Here is a 19,969-nt window from a genome sequence, read left to right as displayed (position 1 = left end):
GGGAATTTTATCGACAAACATGCCAAAGTCTTACCGTGGCTGCAACCTGCTGACCTGAAGAAGTGGTTATTCGCGCCAGAAAAGCTGGACAGACTACAAGCAATGGCGGACGGCGGTGATGGACATGCTCGGGTGCTGGCAATGGCAGGCCGGCAGTTATATGATCCCGCCCATAAAAAATGGGCCCATGAGGCGAACTGGAGCAGCGGAGCTATGGGTAATCGATCTCGGCCGGAATATAAATTGCTATGAATTGGTCTAGGCCCCCAATCTAGCTTTGGATATAAGTTGGGCTCCTCTGTATGCTTGTTTCGAACCTACTAAATAGGCCTTTGACTTTACTCACCCAATTTGGCCCAAAGACACCTAGATGCGTAACAAACTTGTGATCGCACGTGCGCAAAAAATGGCAATGAAACTGACATGTGGAGCCCTGGTTGGTCCCACTGACAGGACTGGTCCACTTCGCTGGCTGGCAATGAAACGGGAATGGCACCTGGGACTCAGGTAGGCCCGACATATTATGTAGGCCTAGCAAGCTCTGACCTGCGGGGCCATGCATCCAGAATTGACGGCAGGCAGACACTTGTGTTGGCACATGCGCAATTTTTTTTGGCATGGCAACTGACATGTGGAACCCTTGTTGGTGGTTCCGGGCCACTTCGCATGCTGGGAGGCTGTCGGAACGGGCAGACCCACGCAGGTGAGTCGTGTCGGTACCTTACATGCGGGCCCGAGTGCTGCAGGTCAAGTACATGTGTGCAGACAGTGGTTGTCTCCCCTTACCAATATGGGTCCCAGTACTGCAGGCCTTGGACTGTTGTGCGGGCAGACAAAAAAGTACGTGAACAAGAGCGTGCAGAGTGTGGGTCAGGTGTGTACACCGGCCCAAAGCCCAGTTGTTGTGACGCCCCCCCTACTGACTCCGCAGTTCGGGCCACCAACCACCCGCGACGCTCATTTCTGCACAATCATGACGTTTAGACCTTGCCCGTCCCTAATTTTTCGGGCCGAGCGGCCCAAATCGCCATCTGTGACGCAAAAACGCCCTACCGTCATAGAAAAATACAATCGCTGATGGATTTCCAAACCGTTAGTATCATACCATCATTTTAAACCCATATATTACTAGTGTTGAAACACCGTTTACAACCAGCTCTGCTACATGTTTGCTTGCTACCATTTTTATTTAAGATTGGAATTACCACTCATAATCATCCATATTACTTATATTTCACTATCTTTTTGCCAAACTAGTGCACCTATACACCTGACAAGTGTATTGGGTGTGTTGGGGACACAAGAGACTTCTGTATCGTAATTTCAGGGTTGCTTGAGAGAGATATCTTTGACCTCTACCTCCCTGAGTTCGATAAACCTTGGGTGATCCACTTAAGGGAAACTTGCTGCTGTTCTACAAACCTCTGCACTTGGAGGCTCAACACTGCCTACAAAAATAGAAGCGTGCGTAGACATCAACGCGATTGTCACAGAAGAAAGAGTTTCCACTATATCTTTTGGGAATTTTCTTTTTCTAAATGCTTACCAGTAAACTTTGAAAAGTTAAACTCTAATCTTTCACCAGCACATTTAATGAATACTTTTTATTTTGGTAAAATAATTTCAGCACCAGCAGTATGTAAGAATGGTCTACCAAATGTGATAGGACGGAATAATCTTGGGAGCAACCAAGTACAATAAAATCAGTGGGGTATTTAATTTTTCCTACTAATACTTCAACATCTCTAACCATACCTAGAGGACAAATATATTCTTAATTTATTAGCAAGTTGAATAGTTATACCTGTCTCTTCCATGTGTATGGGATCAATGTCAGGCTTAATTTCAAGATATAGAGAATATGGTATCACACTTATACTTGCTCAAATATCACAAAGAACATGATAGCATGAAGTTCCAATAGCACATGATATAATGGGTTTACCAAATTTGGTGGTATTACCTTGAATTTCTTTGGTGGAATCTTCACATAAATAGACATCACAAGGAGTTTCTTCACTTAATTCCTTTATGGCCGAAATTTGGCGCTTTACCTCAACTTGTTCATATGGTTCATGCCATCTTCTAACACTCTTGTTTGCAACAGTAGTGAGTAATTTCCCTTCACTCTGCTTGGATATGGAGGAGTTTCAACATATTCTTCTATTATGACAGATGATACTTGATTAACCTGTTTCTCAAATATAGAAACATATGATTTTTTTAAGAGGTTCAACATAAACAACAAATCATTTTTTAGGGACATTCAAATGGTTAGCACAAGATTTACTAACTTCTACCAAACAGATAGGCCAAACATATTCCTTAGCTCTTCAAATAATATAGTAGTAGAGAAGTTCTCTACACATGAATATTCTGTAGGGATTCGTTGCATAGAAAACAAAAAATTTCCTACCGCGAACACGCAATCCAAGCCAAGATGCAATCTAGAAGACGGTAGCAACGAGGGGATTATCGAGTCTCACCCTTGAAGAGATTCCAAAGCCTACAAGATGAGGCTCTTATTGCTGCGGTAGACGTTCACTTGCCGCTTGCAAAAGCGCGTAGAAGATCTTGATCACGGCGCCACGAACGGGCAGCACCTCCGTACTCGGTCACACGTTCGGTTGTTGATGAAGACGACGTCCACCTCCCCGTTCCAGCGGGCAGCAGAAGTAGTAGCTCCTCTTGGATCTGGCAGCACGATGGCGTGGTGTCGGTGGTGGTGGAGAAACCCGACGAAGCTTCGCTAAGCGTGCGGGGAAGAAGGAGTAGTGGGGTGGCTAGGGTTTGGGGAGAGGGGGGCGCCGGCCATCTAGGTGGTGCGGCCACCTTGTGTTGTTGGGGTGGCCGGCCCCCTCCCCTTGGCCCTCATTATATAGGTGGAACACCCAAGAGTTGGTCTACAAGTCTTCGAATAAGACCCCAAACCAAAACCTTCCATATCACATGAAACCTACCCAAGCTAGGACTCCCACTGGAGGTGGGATTCCCACCCTTCCTTGGGAGGGGGTGGCTGGCCCCCTTAGGGGAGTCCACTTGGGACTCCTCCCCCTTTAGGGTTGGCCGGCCATGGTGGTGGAGTCCCTTTGGGACTCCGCCTTCCAAAGTGGTTTCTTCCGGACTTTTCTAGAACCTTCCATAGAACCTTCCGGATCATTTTAAATCTTATAAAATGACTTCCTATATATGAATCTTATTCTCCGGACCATTCCGGAACTCCTCGTGATGTCCGGGATCTCATCCGGGACTCCGAACAAATATTCGGACTCCATTCCATATTCAAGTTCTACCATTTCAACATCCAACTTTAAGTGTGTCACCCTACGGTTCGCGAACTATGCGGACATGGTTGAGTACTCACTCCGACCAATAACCAATAGCGGGATCTGGAGATCCATAATGGCTCCCACATATTCAACGATGACTTTAGTGATCGAATGAACCATTCACATATGATACCAATTCCCTTTGTCACGCGATATTTTACTTGTCCGAGCTTTGATCATCGGTATCACTCTATACCTTGTTCAACCTCGTCTCCTGACAAGTACTCTTTACTCATACCGTGGTATGTGGTCTCTTATGAACTTATTCATATGCTTGCAAGACACTAGACGACATTCCACCGAGAGGGCCCAGAGTATATATATCCGTCATCGGGATGGACAAATCCCACTGTCGATCCATATGCCTCAACTCATACTTTCCGGATACTTAATCCCACCTTTATAACCACCCATTTACGCAGTGGTGTTTGATGTAATCAGAGTACCTTTCCGGTATAAGTGATTTATATGATCTCATGGTCATAAGGACTAGGTAACTATGTATCGAAAGCTTATAGCAAATAACTTAATGACGTGATCTTATGCTACGCTTAATTGGGTGTGTCCATTACATCATTCATACAATGATATAACCTTGTTATTAATAACATTCAATGTTAATGATTATGAAACTAATCATCCATTAATCAACAAGCTAGTTAAGAGGCATACTAGGGACTCTTTGTTGTTTACATATCACACATGTATCAATGTTTCGGTTAATACAATTATAGCATGTATATAAACATTTATCATAAACATAAAGATATATAATAACCACTTTATTATTGCCTCTAGGGCATATCTCCTTCAGTCTCCCACTTGCACTAGAGTCAATAATCTAGATTACATTGTAAGGTACCTAACACCCATGGCATTCTGGTGTTGGTCATGCTTTGCCCTAGGGAGAGCTTTAGTCAACGGATCTGCTACATTCAGATCAGTGTGTACTTTGCAAATCTTTACTTCTCCATCTTCGATGTACTCGCGAATCGAGTGGTAACGTAGCTTGATATGCTTCAGCCTCTTGTGTGACCTTGGTTCTTGTGCATTGGCGATGGCACCCATGTTGTCACAGTATATGACTAGTGGGTCCAATGCACTAGGAACCACACCGAGCTCTACAATGAACCTCTTCATCCATACCGCTTCTGATGAAGCCTCTGAAGCCGCTATGTACTCTGATTCTGTTGAAGACTTCGCCACCGTGCACTGCTTCGAGCTTGCCCAGCTTACTGCAGCACCATTCAATATAAGCACGTACCCAGACTGTTACTTAGAGTCATCAGGATCAGTGTTCCAACTCGCATCGGTGTAACCGCTTACAACGAGCTCTTGGTCACCTCCATAACAAAGAAACATATCCTTAGTTCTTTTCAAGTACTTCAGGATATTCTTGACCGCTGTCCAGTGTTCCATTCCTGGATCACTTTGATATCTGCTAGTCAAACTAACAGCATGTGCTATATCCGGTCTAGTACATAGCATGGCATACATGATAGATCCTACTGCCGAGGCATAGGGGATGTTACTCATCCTTTCTCTTTCTTCTGCCGTAGCCGGTCCTTGAGTCTTACTCAAGACTTTGCCTGGTAACATAGGTAAGAACCCTTTCTTACTTTCGTCCATTCTAAACTTCTTTAGAATCTTGTCCAGGTATGTACTCTGTGATAGCCCTATTAGGCGTCTTGATCTATCTCTATAAATCTTGATGCCTAATATATACGATGCTTCACCAAGGTCTTTCATTGAAAAACTATTATTCAAATAACCTTTTACACTGGTTAATAGTTCTATATCATTCCCAATCAATAATATGTCATCTACATATAATATCAGGAATGCTACAGAGCTCCCACTCACTTTCTTGTAAATACAGGCCTCTCCATGACACTGTATAAACCCGAAGTCTTTGATCACCTTATCAAAGCGTCGGTTCCAACTTCTTGATGCTTGCTTCAGTCCATAGATTGAACGCTGAAGTTTGCATACTTTGTCAACATTTTTATGATCGACAAAACCTTTGGGTTGTACCATATACAACTCTTCCTCAATGTCTCCATTAAGGAACGCCGTTTTGACATCCATCTGCCAAATCTCATAATCGAAAAATGCAGCTATTGCTAACAAAATCCTCACAGATTTTAGTTTCGCTACAGGTGAGAAAGTCTCATCGTAGTCAACTCCTTGAATTTGTCGGAAACCCTTTGCGACAAGTCGAGCTTTATAGACAGTAATATTACCATCAGCATCTGTTTTTCTCTTGAAGATCCATTTATTCTCGACAGCCTTGCGGCTATCAGGTAAGTCTACCAAAGTCCACACTTTGTTATCATACATGGATCCCATTTCGGATTTCATGGCTTCTTGCCATTTGTTGGAATCTGGGCTCATCATCGCTTCTTCATACGTCGCAGGGTCCTCATCATTGTTATCCACAATCATGACATTTAGACAAGGATCATACCAATCAGGAGTGGCACGTTCCCTTGTCGATCTGCGAGGTTCAGTAGTTTCCTCGTTCGAAGTTTCATGATCATTATCCTTAGCTTCCTCTGTTGCCGGTGTAGGCGGTACAGGTACAACTTCGATCGCGCTACTCGATCAACGAGTATAGATTCATCAATCTCATCGAGTTCTACTTTTCTTCCAGTCACTTCTTTAGTGAGAAATTCTTTCTCAAGAAAGGTTCCGTTCTTAGCAACAAAGATTTTGCCTTCGGATCTGTGATAGAAAGTGTACCCTATAGTTTCCTTAGGGTATCCTATGAAGACGCATTTCTCCGCTTTGGGTTCTAGCTTGTCTGGTTTTAACTTCTTTACATAGGCTTCGCAACCCCAAACTTTAAGGAACGACAGCTTAGGTTTCTTATTAAACCATAATTCATACGGTGTCATTTCTACGGATTTTGATGGTGCTCTATTTAAAGTGAATGCGGCTGTCTCTAATGCATAACTCCAAAATGATAACGGCAAATCAGTAAGAGACATCATAGAACGAACCATATCTAAGAGAGTTCGATTACGATGTTCGGACACACCGTTTCGTTGTGGTGTTCCCGGCGGTGTCAATTGTGAAAGTATTCTGCATTTCTTTAAATGCATGCCAAACTCATAACTCAGATATTCACCTCCACGATCAGATCGTAGAAATTTAATCTTCTTGTTACGTTGATTTTCTACTTCAGATCATCTGTGAAGGTTAGAACATAACGATAACCACCGCGCGATGCTACACTCATTGGTCCGCACACATCGGTATGTATGATTTCCAATAAGTCAGTAGCTCGCTCCATCATTCCAGAAAATGGAGTCTTAGTCATTTTTCCCATTAGACATGCTTCGCATCTATCAAGTGACTCAAAGTCAAGTGATTCAAGTAATCCATCGGTATGGAGTTTCTTCATGCGTTTCACTCCAATATGACCAAGACGACAGTGCCACATATAAGTAGAATTATCATTCAATTTAATTCTCTTAGCATCAATGTTATGTATATGCGTATCACTACTATCGAGATCTAACAGAAATAAGCCATTCTTTTCAGGTGCTCGACCATAAAAGATATTATTCATAAAAATAGAACAACCATTATTCTCATATTTGAATGAATAACCGTCTTGCATTAAACAAGATCCAGATATAATGTTCATGCTCAACGCGGGTACAAAATAACAATTATTTAGGCTTAAAACTAATCCCGAAGGTAGATGTAGAGGAAGTGTGCCGACAGCGATCACATCGACTTTGGATCCGTTTCCAACGCGCATCGTCACTTCATCTTCAGTAGTCTTCATTTATTCTTTAGTTCCTGTTTCGAGTTACAAATATGAGCAACCGAACCAGTATCAAATACCCAGGTACTAGAACGAGAACCAGTGAGATAAACATCTATAACATGTATATCAGATATACCTTCTTTCTTCGTCTTGACAAGGCCGCTCTTCAGATCAGCCAGATACTTGGAGCAATTACGCTTCCAGTGTCCCTTCTCCTTGCAGTAATAGCACTCAGCATCAGGCTTAGGGCCGTTCTTAGGTTTCACAGGAGGCGTGGCAGCTTTCTTGCCACCCTTCTTGAATTTTCCCTTAGACTTTCCCTGTTTCTTGAAACTGGTGGTCTTGTTGACCATCAACACTTGGTGCTCTTTCTTGATCTCAATCTCAGCAGCTTTTAGCATGCCAAAGAGTTCAGGTAACTCCTTGTTCATGTTCTGCATATTGTAGTTCATCACAAAGTTCTTGTAACTTGGTGGCAGTGATTGAAGGACACGATTAATCCCCAGTCTGTTAGGAATCACTATTCCCAAGTCACTGAGTTTCTTCGCATGCCCGGTCATGGCGAGCATGTGCTCACTAACGGAGCTGCCTTCTTCCATCATGCAGCTGAAGAAGTGTTTTGATGCTTCATAGCATTCCACGGCCGCATGAGTTTCAAATATAGCTTTCAGCTCATTGACCAACTCATGAGGATCGTGGTGCTCAAAACGTTTTTGAAGATCGGCTTCCAGACTGCACAGGAGGGCACACTGAACTTGAGAGTACTGAGTTTTCCGAGTCGCGTAAACATTATTTACTTCATCGGTTTCAGTTTCTGCAGGAGGGTCACCTAGCGGTGCATCAAGCACAAATCGCAGATTTCCGCCAGAGAGGAAGATCCTCAAATGACGGAACCAGTCGGTGAAGTTGCTACCGTTGCTCTTAAGCTTTTCTTTCTCTAGGAACTGGCTAAAATTGATTGGGGACGCCATCTCTACAACATATATTTGCAAAAGTTTAGACTAAGTTTATGACAAATTGAGTTCAAATTTTAATTCAACATGATTAAAAATCTAGGTGAACTCCCACTCAAAACAATATCCCTCGCATTGTCTTAGTGATCACACGAACCAAATCCACCGCACCTAAGTCCGATCATCACGAGACAAGGTGTGATTTCAATGGCGAACACTCAAAGTGTTCATCATATCAACCATATGATTCATGCTCTACCTTTCGGTATCACGTGTTCCGAGACCATGTCTGTACATGCTAGGCTCGTCAAGGCCACCTTAGTATCCGCATGTGCAAAACTGGCTTGCACCCGTTGTATGCACTTGTTGATTCTATCACACCCGATCATCACGAGATGCTTCAAAACGACAAGTCTTGGCAACGGTGCTACTAAAGATGAACACTTTATTATCTTGAGATTTTAGTGAGGGATCATCTTATAATGCTACCGTCGCGATCTAAGCAAAATAAGATGCATAAAAGGATTAACATCACATGCAGTTCATATGTGATATGATATGGCCCTTTTGTCTTTGCGCCTTTGATCTTCATCTCCAAAGCACGGACATGATCTCCATCATCTTCGGGCATGATCTCCATCATCGTCGGTGTAGCGTCAAGGTCAATGGCGCCGTCTTCATGATTGTCCTCCATGTAGCAACTATTACAACTACTTTGAAATACTACTCAACATGAAATATAAACACAACCATAAGGCTCCTGCTGGTTGCCACAATACAATAATGATCATCTCATACATATTCATCATCACATTATGGCCATATCACATCACCAAATCCTGCAAAAACAAGTTAGACGTCTCTAATTTGGTTTGCATATTTTACGTGGTTTAGGGTTTTCGATAGAGATCTAATCTACCTACGAACATCAACAACAACGGTGATACTAGTGTTGTCAATAGAAGAGTAAATTGAATCTTCACTATAGTAGGAGAGACAGACACCCGCAAAGCCTCTTATGCAATACAAGTTGCATGTCGAACGAGGAACAAGTCTCATTAACGCGGTCATGTAAAGTTAGTCCGAGCCGCTTCATCCCACTATGCCACAAAGATGCAAAGTACTCAAACTAAAGACAACAAGAGCATCAACGCCCACAAAACCATTGTGTTCTACTCGTGCAACCATCTATGCATAGACACAGCTCTGATACCACTGTAGGGATTCGTTGCATAGAAAACAAAAAATTTCCTACCGCGAACACGCAATCCAAGCCAAGATGCAATCTAGAAGACGGTAGCAACGAGGGGATTATCGAGTCTCACCCTTGAAGAGATTCCAAAGCCTACAAGATGAGGCTCTTGTTGCTGCGGTAGACATTCACTTGCCGCTTGCAAAAGCGTGTAGAAGATCTTGATCACGGCGCCACGAACGGGCAGCACCTCCGTACTCGGTCACACGTTCGGTTGTTGATGAAGACAACGTCCACCTCCCCGTTCCAGCGGGCAGCGGAAGTAGTAGCTCCTCTTGAATCTGGCAGCACGACGGCGTGGTGTCGGTGGTGGTGGAGAAACCCGGCGGAGCTTCGCTAAGCGTGCGGGGAAGGAGTAGTGGGGTGGCTAGGGTTTGGGGAGAGGGGGGCGCCGGCCATCTAGGTGGTGCGGCCACCTTGTGTTGTTGGGGTGGCCAGCCCCCTCCCCTTGGCCCTCATTATATAGGTGGAACACCCAAGAGTTGGTCTACAAGTCTTCGAATAAGACCCCAAACCAAAACCTTCCATATCACATGAAACCTACCCAAGCTAGGACTCCCACTAGAGGTGGGATTCCTTGGGAGGGGGTGGCCGGCCCCCTTAGGGGAGTCCACTTGGGACTCCTCCCCCTTTAGGGTTGGCCGGCCATGGTGGTGGAGTCCCTTTGGGACTCCGCCTTCCAAAGTGGTTTCTTCCGGACTTTTCTAGAACCTTCTAGAACCTTCCATAGAACCTTCCGGATTATTTTAAATCTTATAAAATGACTTCCTATATATGAATCTTATTCTCCGGACCATTCCGGAACTCCTCGTGATGTCCGGGATCTCATCCGGGACTCCGAACAAATATTCAAACTCCATTCCATATTCAAGTTCTACCATTTCAACATCCAACTTTAAGTGTGTCACCCTACGGTTCGCGAACTATGCGGACATGGTTGAGTACTCACTCCGACCAATAACCAATAGCGGGATCTGGAGATCCATAATGGCTCCCACATATTCAACGATGACTTTAGTGATCGAATGAACCATTCACATACAATACCGATTCCCTTTGTCACGCGATATTTTACTTGTCCGAGGTTTGATCATCGGTATCACTCTATACCTTGTTCAACCTCGTCTCCTGACAAGTACTCTTTACTCGTACCGTGGTATGTGGTCTCTTATGAACTTATTCATATGCTTGCAAGACACTAGACGACATTCCACCGAGAGGGCCCAGAGTATATCTATCCGTCATCGGGATGGACAAATCCCACTGTTGATCCATATGCCTCAACTCATACTTTTCAGATACTTAATCCCACCTTTATAACCACCCATTTACGCAGTGGCGTTTGATGTAATCAAAGTACCTTTCCGGTATAAGTGATTTATATGATCTCATGGTCATAAGGACTAGGTAACTATGTATCGAAAGCTTATAGCAAATAACTTAATGACGTGATCTTATGCTACGCTTAATTGGGTGTGTCCATTACATCATTCATATAATGATATAACCTTGTTATTAATAACATCCAATGTTCATGATTATGAAACTAATCATCCATTAATCAACAAGCTAGTTAAGAGGCATACTAGGGACTCTTTGTTGTTTACATATCACACATGTATCAATGTTTCGGTTAATACAATTATAGCATGGTATATAAACATTTATCATAAACATAAAGATATATAATAACCACTTTATTATTGCCTCTAGGGCATATCTCCTTCATATTCATATTCAAAACGAGATTTGTTACCTTTGTCAAGATCCCAAGCATCAGTATTATTAGCAATAGTATCCAATAAGTCCCTTTGCTTCTTTTTGAGTTCTATTAGTAAAACTCCCTTCAGACGAAAGTCCCTATGATGCTGGGGTAGCCTCACATAGAAATTAATCAATATATATAATACTCTCACGAAGACCATGACAATGATTCTTACAGATAAGTTCATTAAACCCCCCAAGGTTGAGCAATACTTTCTCCAACAGGGGCCAAAAATTATAAATATGACAACGGTCATCATAAGCTTCTTTAGGAGTATAGTATTTAAGATAGAAAGCCTTCCTCAGACATTCCCAATCAATACGGTATTTATCATCCAGAGATCTAAACCATATGCGGGCATTACCAGAAAGAGATAGATATAATAATTTCCTCTTCACTTCATCACGATGAATACCAAATAGTTTGAATAAAGAGCACAGATCTTCAATAGTGTGTAAATGTCCCATAGAAGTTTGACTTTTATCCCCTGAAAAGGTTAGTTTCATAGCTCTTTTGGCAATACCAATAGAAATTTGATAAGCCACTTTCAGTTCAGGGGGTTCTCAACCTTATCTTTAACAGATCGGACATATTCATATAGATTTAAGCTCATAGCTTCACGGCTTGAGAGATCTGGGACTCACGGAATAAATGGACCCATGGAGAAAAGGGGTATAACCCGGTTTCTACTATAGGTTTTGTCAAGGATACCCTACTGTCCCTTTACCTTTCATCGCCTCAGCAACGTCTGCTGCCAAGGAGGCCGGAGTGCAGATGGCAGAGGCCGCCAGAGGGAGTTATCAAGATGAACTCTGACGGTACGTTTGTGGTTACCGAAGGAGTTGCAGGAGAGAGGGGGGGGGGGGGGGATTGCTAGAGAGGGTTTTAAAGGAGCTTGGTGTAAGGTCTACTAGGCTATGTCAGACCCCCTTACGATCGAAGCTCTTGCTCTTCGAGACGCTGTTGTTTTTGAGAGGGAGAAGAATTATTCCCGGGTCGCTTTTGAGGCCGACTGTTCCGAGCTCGTCCGCATCTGGGGCGCAAGTAAGAGAGATCGATCGGTGATCTCTCTTATCTTAGATGATATCCGTGAGTTGAGTGTGTACTTTCAGTTTTTCAGTTTGTGCTTTAGACGCCCGTTCAGCCAATAGTGTGGCCCACTTCTGTGCTAAATATGGTTGCAACAATGTGGTGTCTCACTTGTGTGCTAAATATGCTTGCAACAATGTTGTGTCACACGAATGGCTGGAGGAGTGTCCTTTTTTGTTCAAAGCCTTCAGGCTGATTATAACTACTTTGTGTCTGGTGATTAATAAAGCTCACGGTTTACTCCAAAAAAAAAGACACTAACTTTTGCACCATTTATAACATTAACCTCCATTTATTCACTTGAGCATTCAACACGAGGGTACAATTATTCTCAAAAACCTATAAGCACACAAGAGCAACCTCCAAAACCTATAAGCCAAGATTGCAATACTACATTTTAAAACAGAACTACAAAAAAATGACATTCATGTGCTTTCCGGCAAAACAAGACAATGCATGTTTCATGGAAATGCGGCCTTTAGGTTCTTGGCCAATTCTTCTAGCTTCTTCAATCCTTCTTCAGGAGAACCAGATTCACCCAACTGCCTCACCATTGCACTCCCGACGATTACACCATCTGCACCCCATCCCGCGATCTGCATTATACACATTGAAGCAACCAAGTTGTCAAAGTTTGTCAAAGAAACGGAGGGTAAAACAAGAATTTTGCTGAGCAGAGAGTTGCTGGGCATGATTACCTGCTTCACTTGCTCTGGGGTCGACACTCCAAAGCCAACAGCAACAGCTTTATCTGTAACCTGTAATCAGAAGACGAGTTATATAAGCATTGCTGAACAAGATCTCCATTAAACAGTAAGGTAGCAGACCTAGTTCACTGGGTAACAATAAAAAAAGGTTTTTTTTTTCAAACCTGCTTGATTTCCTGAAGAAGAGCTTCCACCTTAAAACTTACGTCTGCACGTGCCCCAGTAACTCCAGTAGTGCTTACCTGAATACCAACATTACAACTTAGCAAGTAGCCAATCATATATCTACTTGGTTATTCTCAACCAGATTCGATAGAATCAGAAACGGTGTCAAGTGAACTCCAATGGTGCATCACTCATAAAGCCAAGTGGAGAAGTGAAAGCAAATAATGGAGGAGTTTCCGTCTTGGCAAACAGTACTTGCATTTTATAATATTATTCAGTTTTTGCAATTAGAACAACTAGCTTCTAGCACCAGATTACATGTAGGCACAGAAGCATGTCAAGCAGGGCCTCTTTTGAGAAGAAAGCATGACATCACAGAAGCATGTGTTTATCTTTTAAGTTTAGGAAGTCAACTTCAGATGGTAAGTTCCCTCCAGAAAACTTGAGATGTTAAACTACTACACTCTTCTTAAATCTTATATAGACTAGATTGGCCATTTTGGGTGAGGTGTTTTGGCTCCCAGATCACTTGGAGCCCAGAACTTTCAAAAATGAAAAATCATATTCCAAAGTTGCAAAACGGACCCACATGTACAATTTACAAATTTCATGTGATCTACATGACTGTAAAATTTCATTAATAAGTATGTTCATCTGTGCACTGCACAATTAAACAAAATGTGTGGATCTACAATGGCAAATAGCACATACATTATAGATCCATATATTTTTGTTTTTGGTGTATCCCTCAAATAAACATATCTATTCCTGAAATTTTAGATGTACGTAGTGAGTATGTGCACGTGCTTTTAAAAATAGTTTTTAAACATTAAAATGTGTTTCTAATTATTTAATCGTCCAAGCGGCATGAGCCCTGTTTGTGTTTTTTGTAAGAAGAATACACTATATGAGAACATATTTGAGAAAATAGTTAGCGAGGTCTGGACACTTACAAGATAAACAAATCCTTCTGAAGCCTTTGTAATTCTCTCCATTCTTTCTGTTGGTGTAGTTGGTGTGGTCAGTAACACCTGTAGGCATTCATGCAAAATAAATACTATGAAATAATTTCTAAGAGACAACGAAAATAATGTAAACTCAAACCACCCAAACAAAAGAAGACATCTTCAATATTCCATACTAATCAGCACTCAATGCTTAATAACAATCATGTTTTGAAGTTTGGCTGCTAGCATGTCAAGCGAATTTTTTAAAATAATATACTTTTTTGATCAAATTTACAAATAATATACAATTTTAAAAATTTATGAATCTGTGACTCGGTCGGTCGACAGTCGGCCGATCGGCTGACTGTTAACCGACCAGACATGTGTGTGAGCAGCCATGGGCAGCCAAGGAAAAAGAGCACACTGATGTGCATGGCAAATGCTGGCCTGGTCGGCTGACTGTTGGCCGATCGGCCAGCCTGAGTCACAGATTTGTATTTTTTTTAAACGCATACTAATTGTAACATTGCTAAAAAAATACGTATTATTTAAAAATAATTCGCAGCATGTAAACCAGATAGTGTAGCTTATTGTGAGAAGAAAACAAAAGGGCAGACCAACATGAGTCATGAGTCAAATTTACAATTGCAGCAAAGCAATGAGCCGACGACCATAACTCATCGTGTTGCATAAGCATTAAAATAAGAAATATCAAACGGAGTCTTCCTTCAAACGTTGAAGGTTAACAAAAATATTTGACTCTATTTGGTTCAGACACGAGAGATGAAAAGACCAGTTATAAGTTCACTTATTTAACGAAAGAGGGCCTACCAACTCTAGGTTGTTCTTGGCAGCCTCACTTCTCAAAATATCCGTCTCTTCCAGAGGAACATCAGGTACCACAAGACCTGCAACATATTAATGCAAACATGTAACTTGATTGTTACAGTAAAATAGAACTTCGCAACAGCAAGAAAGCCATATTATTAAGATCAGTGTACAATGTGTAAATATAGTTCTAGACATCCGTCTATGTTGTTATCCCACTTTTAATTGCTCAATTGTCTATCTGAATCAACCTTATGCGCTAGTCAAACTGAGATAGAGAGGAACCGATACCATACTTTCAGATAATTAGGTGACCAATATGGTTTCAATGAAATTTTGATGTAGAAGAGCATGCTATGTGTTTAACTATAAAAAGAGTTACTGCAGCTATTAAAAAAAAACTAGAAGGCATTACCATGTACACCAGCTTCTTTTACAACAGACATGAAGTTTGCGACACCACGCTTCAGAATTGGGTTATAATATGTGAAAAGGGCTAGAGGGCAGGACAGATCAGGTACCACCTCCTTTACCATAGCGATAACATCCTCAAATGTGGTGCCTTTTCTTAGTGCACGTGTAGCGGAAGCCTAAAATGATGCAAGCAGAGATGTGAAAACACATAAGCTGAAGATCACGGATGCTACGGACTATGTTTAGCATTGTCGCATACCTGGATAACAGGGCCATCGGCTAACGGATCAGAATAAGGGACACCCAACTCAATGACATCCGAACCACACGCATCAAGAACCTTCAGTGCTTTCAGTGTGGTTGCTAAGTCAGGGTCACCAGCAACGATGAATGGAATGAACGCGATCTATAAGTTGAAGATATTATTAAAAAAACAAATATAATATGAAATGAATATTGATACGGGAGAAAAAAGGCTACGAAGATAGATGCTGATCTGGAACATAGCACATCGTAGGAAACATAAATATATCATCTCAGGAGAATCAGTATAAATATTAAAACACGGACAGATGGAGGCACTACAGGTTGCCAAGAAAAGAAACATGGCAAAGTGGTAACCCATTTGGAGAAATGGGATACACTGCTATACTAAAAAAAAATAGAGAGTGCCGAGACTCATTCAACGCGTATCTCTCCTAAGAACTATCTTTTATAGCCGCCCTGTTTGTAAATCATATATTTATCTTATATCTTACTCGCCCAAAATTGTACCGAAATAAATAAAAAACATGGCACAAGACATCAATGGATAATCCGGGTTCTTACCTGCAGAAACTGTATGATCCAAATACACATGTTCAACCTAGACCACGGCAGCACGAATTTAACACCCACCATGATCGAAAATTGGGTAAGGCTATAATTTATCCACGGCCAATATATCGACTGGCGCGCTCTAAATACTGGGTTGGGTTCTGTAGAAGGACGGCAGCAAATCTAGAGAGGTTCGACATCAGCCTAACCCAGTCGATCCAACCCATCCAGAGGTGAAATTGGCATGTCCCTACCGGCACCGGACAGTGCCCAACGCAGGAGTAACAAATCGCAGAACCAATAGACGTCGTGGCGGGGCGGGCTGGAGACCTTACCTTGCCCTGCTCCTTGAGCTTGGTGAACGTGCCCGAGATGGTGCGCTTGTCCCCGGCCACGGCGGCGGCGGTGGCGGACGCATCCGCCCTGATGGCGGCCACGGGCGCGGCCCCGCGGAACGAGATCCTCCCTGACGCGGCGCGCCCCCTCGGCGCCGGGGAGGCGGCGAATGAGGCGGAGGACGCCGCCGCCGAGGAAGCGGCGAGGGAGGAGGAGGCCTTGAGCGAGAAGGCCATGGTTAGGTGCGTGCGTGCGTTGGGACGGAGGCGGTGTCTGCGCGAGAGGTGTTCGACGGCGGGCTGGACTGGATCGGATAGGCAGTGACTCGTCAGTATTAATATGTTTGCGCTGGTCAGTGTGGGTTGGTGAGGCGAGGTGGATGCCTCGGACGGGCGTTGGGCGAGGCAAGATTGTCTCGTGGACCACGTGCCTCGCAATTTTCTTGCAACATCCAATTGAAAGAAAAAAATGTCCCTCGTTAGTTATGCTAGTACTACATTCAAAAATAATATTAAAACACAGATGTTTTTTTAAAGTGTTGTGTATTAATCAAGTAACAGATAAATGTTTACAATCATCCAAGGCCACTTTCGACGCACAGATCAGCACCGCACCTCGTAAAACACCACCACACAACACGCTGCGACTAAATTGGCACAAATTATGTGCAACTTTATTACCAGATCTCTTGATGCTTGAAATAACTATATGTCGCTCCGGAAGCCTCAATAGGTTGAATTCATTTGCAATCAAACACACTTTAAAACGGTTGGAGCTGACCTCGTTGAAAATGTTTGGTAGAGGAGCACAATCCGTTTCAATCACTATGCTTGAAATGGAGTTTGCAATAGCCAACTTTAACCCTTGTAAGCAAGCAATAGCTTTTCCCATCTCTATGGTTTGGCAGTGGTTAATAACATCCCAGGCTGATGTTAAAATTGTACCATTGTAGTCACGCAGAACTGTTCCACATACATCCCTTCTATCTTCAGTTAAGAAGCTTGCATCGACATTGCATTTAACCCATCCATCGGGAGGTTTTTCCCAAGTTTGGTCCTTCCCTGTATCTTCTCTCCTTTTACCCTTGTTTTCACTTTTATCTTGACCAATCTTTGCCTTTCCTTTCATGTCAAATTTCACACTACCTTTTCCCAAGTTTTGCAGAGTAGTTAAATAATTCTGCAAGAAACTAATGGAATTTTGAATAGAGGCCTTATCGTCGCCGAAAATAATATTATTTCTATGATGCCAGACCCTCCACCAGACGAACATAAGCTTGCCTCTCGTATCCTGATTTAGCTTATCAAGCAACACTAACACCCAATCACTTTCAGTAAAAGCCAACTCCTTATCATGTGGTAGGTTCCAAAGGTCAGCAAGTCCTTTTCTTAAATCTCTAGCCCTCGTGCAATTCATTGTAGGATGATATCCAGTCTCCGTCTCTATTCCACATATTGTACAAGTTGGTAAAACATTAGGGATTCTCCTGCTTCTATTTACCTGAACAGCTAAGTTGTTAGTTGCCAGTCGCCAATAAAGATTTTTACTTTTGGTGGCACAATTGTTTTCCAGATTGTGTTCCAAAGGTTTCTATCTCCACTTAAATTGTCACTGGAGTTTGGAGGATTGTTTTCACGGATATCCAGGGCCAAATTGTAGGCACTCCGGGCAGTGAAGAGTCCATGCTTTTCACGACTCCAAGAAAATGAAGTCTTCAGTTTCATGATTTGGCAACCCAGTTTTAAGGATTTCATCTGCATCATGTGGCATAAAAATTCTTCTCATTGTTTCCTCTTTCCAAGAAAGATCCTCTTGGTTTATTAGATCTGCAACTTTTCTTATTCTTGAGTTGGTTATATTTGGTGTGCTTTTCATGTCCCCTCTAGGCAGCCAGTTGTTCCTCCATATTCTTATATTCCTTCCATTTCCAATGCGCCAAAGCACACCTTTTTTCAGCAACTTCAGGCCATGTACTATTTCTTGCCAGCAAGGCGATGGATTCTTGATGAAGGTTGTGTCTGTTAACTCACCAAAAGGGTAATATTTAGCCTTTAACACCCTTACACATAAACTATCAGGAAAGGCGATGAGTCTCCAGGTCTGCTTTGCTAACAAGGCTTGGTTGAATAAGTGTAAATCTCGGAAGCCCATACCGCCTTGACCCTTTCTTCTCGTGAGTTTGTCCCAACTCATCCACTGTATCTTTTTTCTTTCATTTTCGTCTCCCACCAAAAATCTCTTGTCATCTTCATGAGCTCCTCGCACACGCCCTCTGAAAATTTGAAAACACTCATTGGATATGTTGACATGGATTGGACCACGGATTTTATCAATATCTCCTTTGCCCCGCTTGAAGAATAATTTTCAGTATAGTCAATGAGTTTCTTTTTTATTTTCTCCTTGACCGGTTGAAACTTTCCATCTTTCATGCAACCATCAGGGAGTGGGAGCCCAAGATATTTTTCATCGAACCCAAATGATTTGAATATTAAGGATGGATGCCACTTCCTGCCCTTCTACAACTGTACATTTATTTCCCAACAGTAAAGAGCATTCTCAGGGTTGAGAAGTTGCCCAGTGGCTTGTTCATAATTATTTAACACTGCCTTTACTTTATTTTCTTGATCTACATTTTCCTCGAAAAAAAGGAGGCTGTCATCTGCAAACAGCAGATGAGAAATTCCCGGCTTCGTTGACAAACTTTCAGTTCTCTTATCTGCCCCTTATCAATCTCTATTTGGAGAAGTCTAGATACACCATCAACCACAAAAAGGAAAAGATAATGAGTTAAGGGGTTACCCTGCCGGAGGTCTCTAGTTGGTGTGAATTTTTCCAGAATCTTCCAATTGAAGCGAACCGAGTAAGAGACTGTTTTGACGCAAGTCATTACCCAGGTGATCCACTGTGTTGAAAAACCCAGCCTTTCTAGGATTCCTTCCAAATACTTTCAGTCCACCCTATCATAGGCCTTTGCAAGGTCCAGCTTGTATCCACGGTATTTTCCTTTTCTATCTCCACTTTTCTGTAAAGAGTGGATGCACACAAAAGCTATGAGCGCATTATCAGTAATTTGCCTTCCTGGAACAAAAGCGCTTTGGTTTGGAGCGATGATATCTTGAAGAAGTGGCCTGAGTCTATTAACAATGCATTTTTAGACTACCTTATAAATAACATTACATATGCTTATGGGTCTGAAGTCTCGAAGGCACACCGGAATTTTCTTCTTTGGAATGAGCACTATAACCGCATCATTTATTCCTTCTGGCATGTTTCCACTCCTAAAGATTTCCTTGACTGCATATGTTATATCATCTTTGAAAACTCCCCAATGGCGTTGGAAAAATCTGGTTGGGAACCCATCCTTACCATGGGCCTTTAGAGGTCCAATCCGAAAGAGGGTGTTGCCAATCTCTTCATCAGAATACCCCATGCAAAGTTTTTCATTCATATCTTGGGAAATTTGAGCTTGGATAGAGTCAGTGATGATTTCAGGCTGAACATGTTGATCAGCAGTATATAGCCGGTCAATGTTATTTTTCTTTGCTCTCCAGGTTGCTTTGCGGTGAAAGAACTTAGTATTTCTGTCGCCC

The 19,969-nt window shown here is 42.4% G+C and overlaps 1 protein-coding gene across 1 annotated transcript; it reads right to left on the bottom strand.

The window, feature by feature from the left end:
- Positions 1–12,438: 12,438 nt before the first annotated feature.
- On the bottom strand, positions 12,439–16,689 carry LOC127322081 (tryptophan synthase alpha chain). The gene is made up of 8 exons (XM_051351030.2): positions 16,379–16,689; positions 15,487–15,633; positions 15,229–15,403; positions 14,817–14,893; positions 13,992–14,069; positions 13,038–13,115; positions 12,865–12,924; positions 12,439–12,762 (listed from the first exon to the last, which is right to left on the bottom strand). The coding sequence occupies exons 1-8, from the start codon at positions 16,613–16,615 to the stop codon at positions 12,628–12,630; spliced, it is 987 nt and encodes a 328-aa protein (XP_051206990.1). The 5' UTR covers positions 16,616–16,689; the 3' UTR covers positions 12,439–12,627.
- Positions 16,690–19,969: the final 3,280 nt, after the last annotated feature.

The sequence above is a fragment of the Lolium perenne genome, chromosome 2 (genome assembly GCF_019359855.2).
Source record: "Lolium perenne isolate Kyuss_39 chromosome 2, Kyuss_2.0, whole genome shotgun sequence".
NCBI lineage: Eukaryota > Viridiplantae > Streptophyta > Magnoliopsida > Poales > Poaceae > Lolium > Lolium perenne.
Note: the sequence above shows the minus strand (reverse complement) of the source record. Positions and strands in the feature narration are given on the sequence as shown.

Excerpts from the sequence above, each read along its gene's own strand:
- LOC127322081 (XM_051351030.2), bottom strand. The coding sequence starts at position 16,615 with ATGGCCTTCTCGCTCAAGGCCTCCTCCTCCCTCGCCGCTTCCTCGGCG. Across the intron at positions 12,925-13,037 it reads TTCTTCAGGAAATCAAGCAG|GTTACAGATAAAGCTGTTGC; the intron begins GTTTGAAAAAAA and ends TTCTGATTACAG. Across the intron at positions 12,763-12,864 it reads CCCCAGAGCAAGTGAAGCAG|ATCGCGGGATGGGGTGCAGA; the intron begins GTAATCATGCCC and ends TGTATAATGCAG.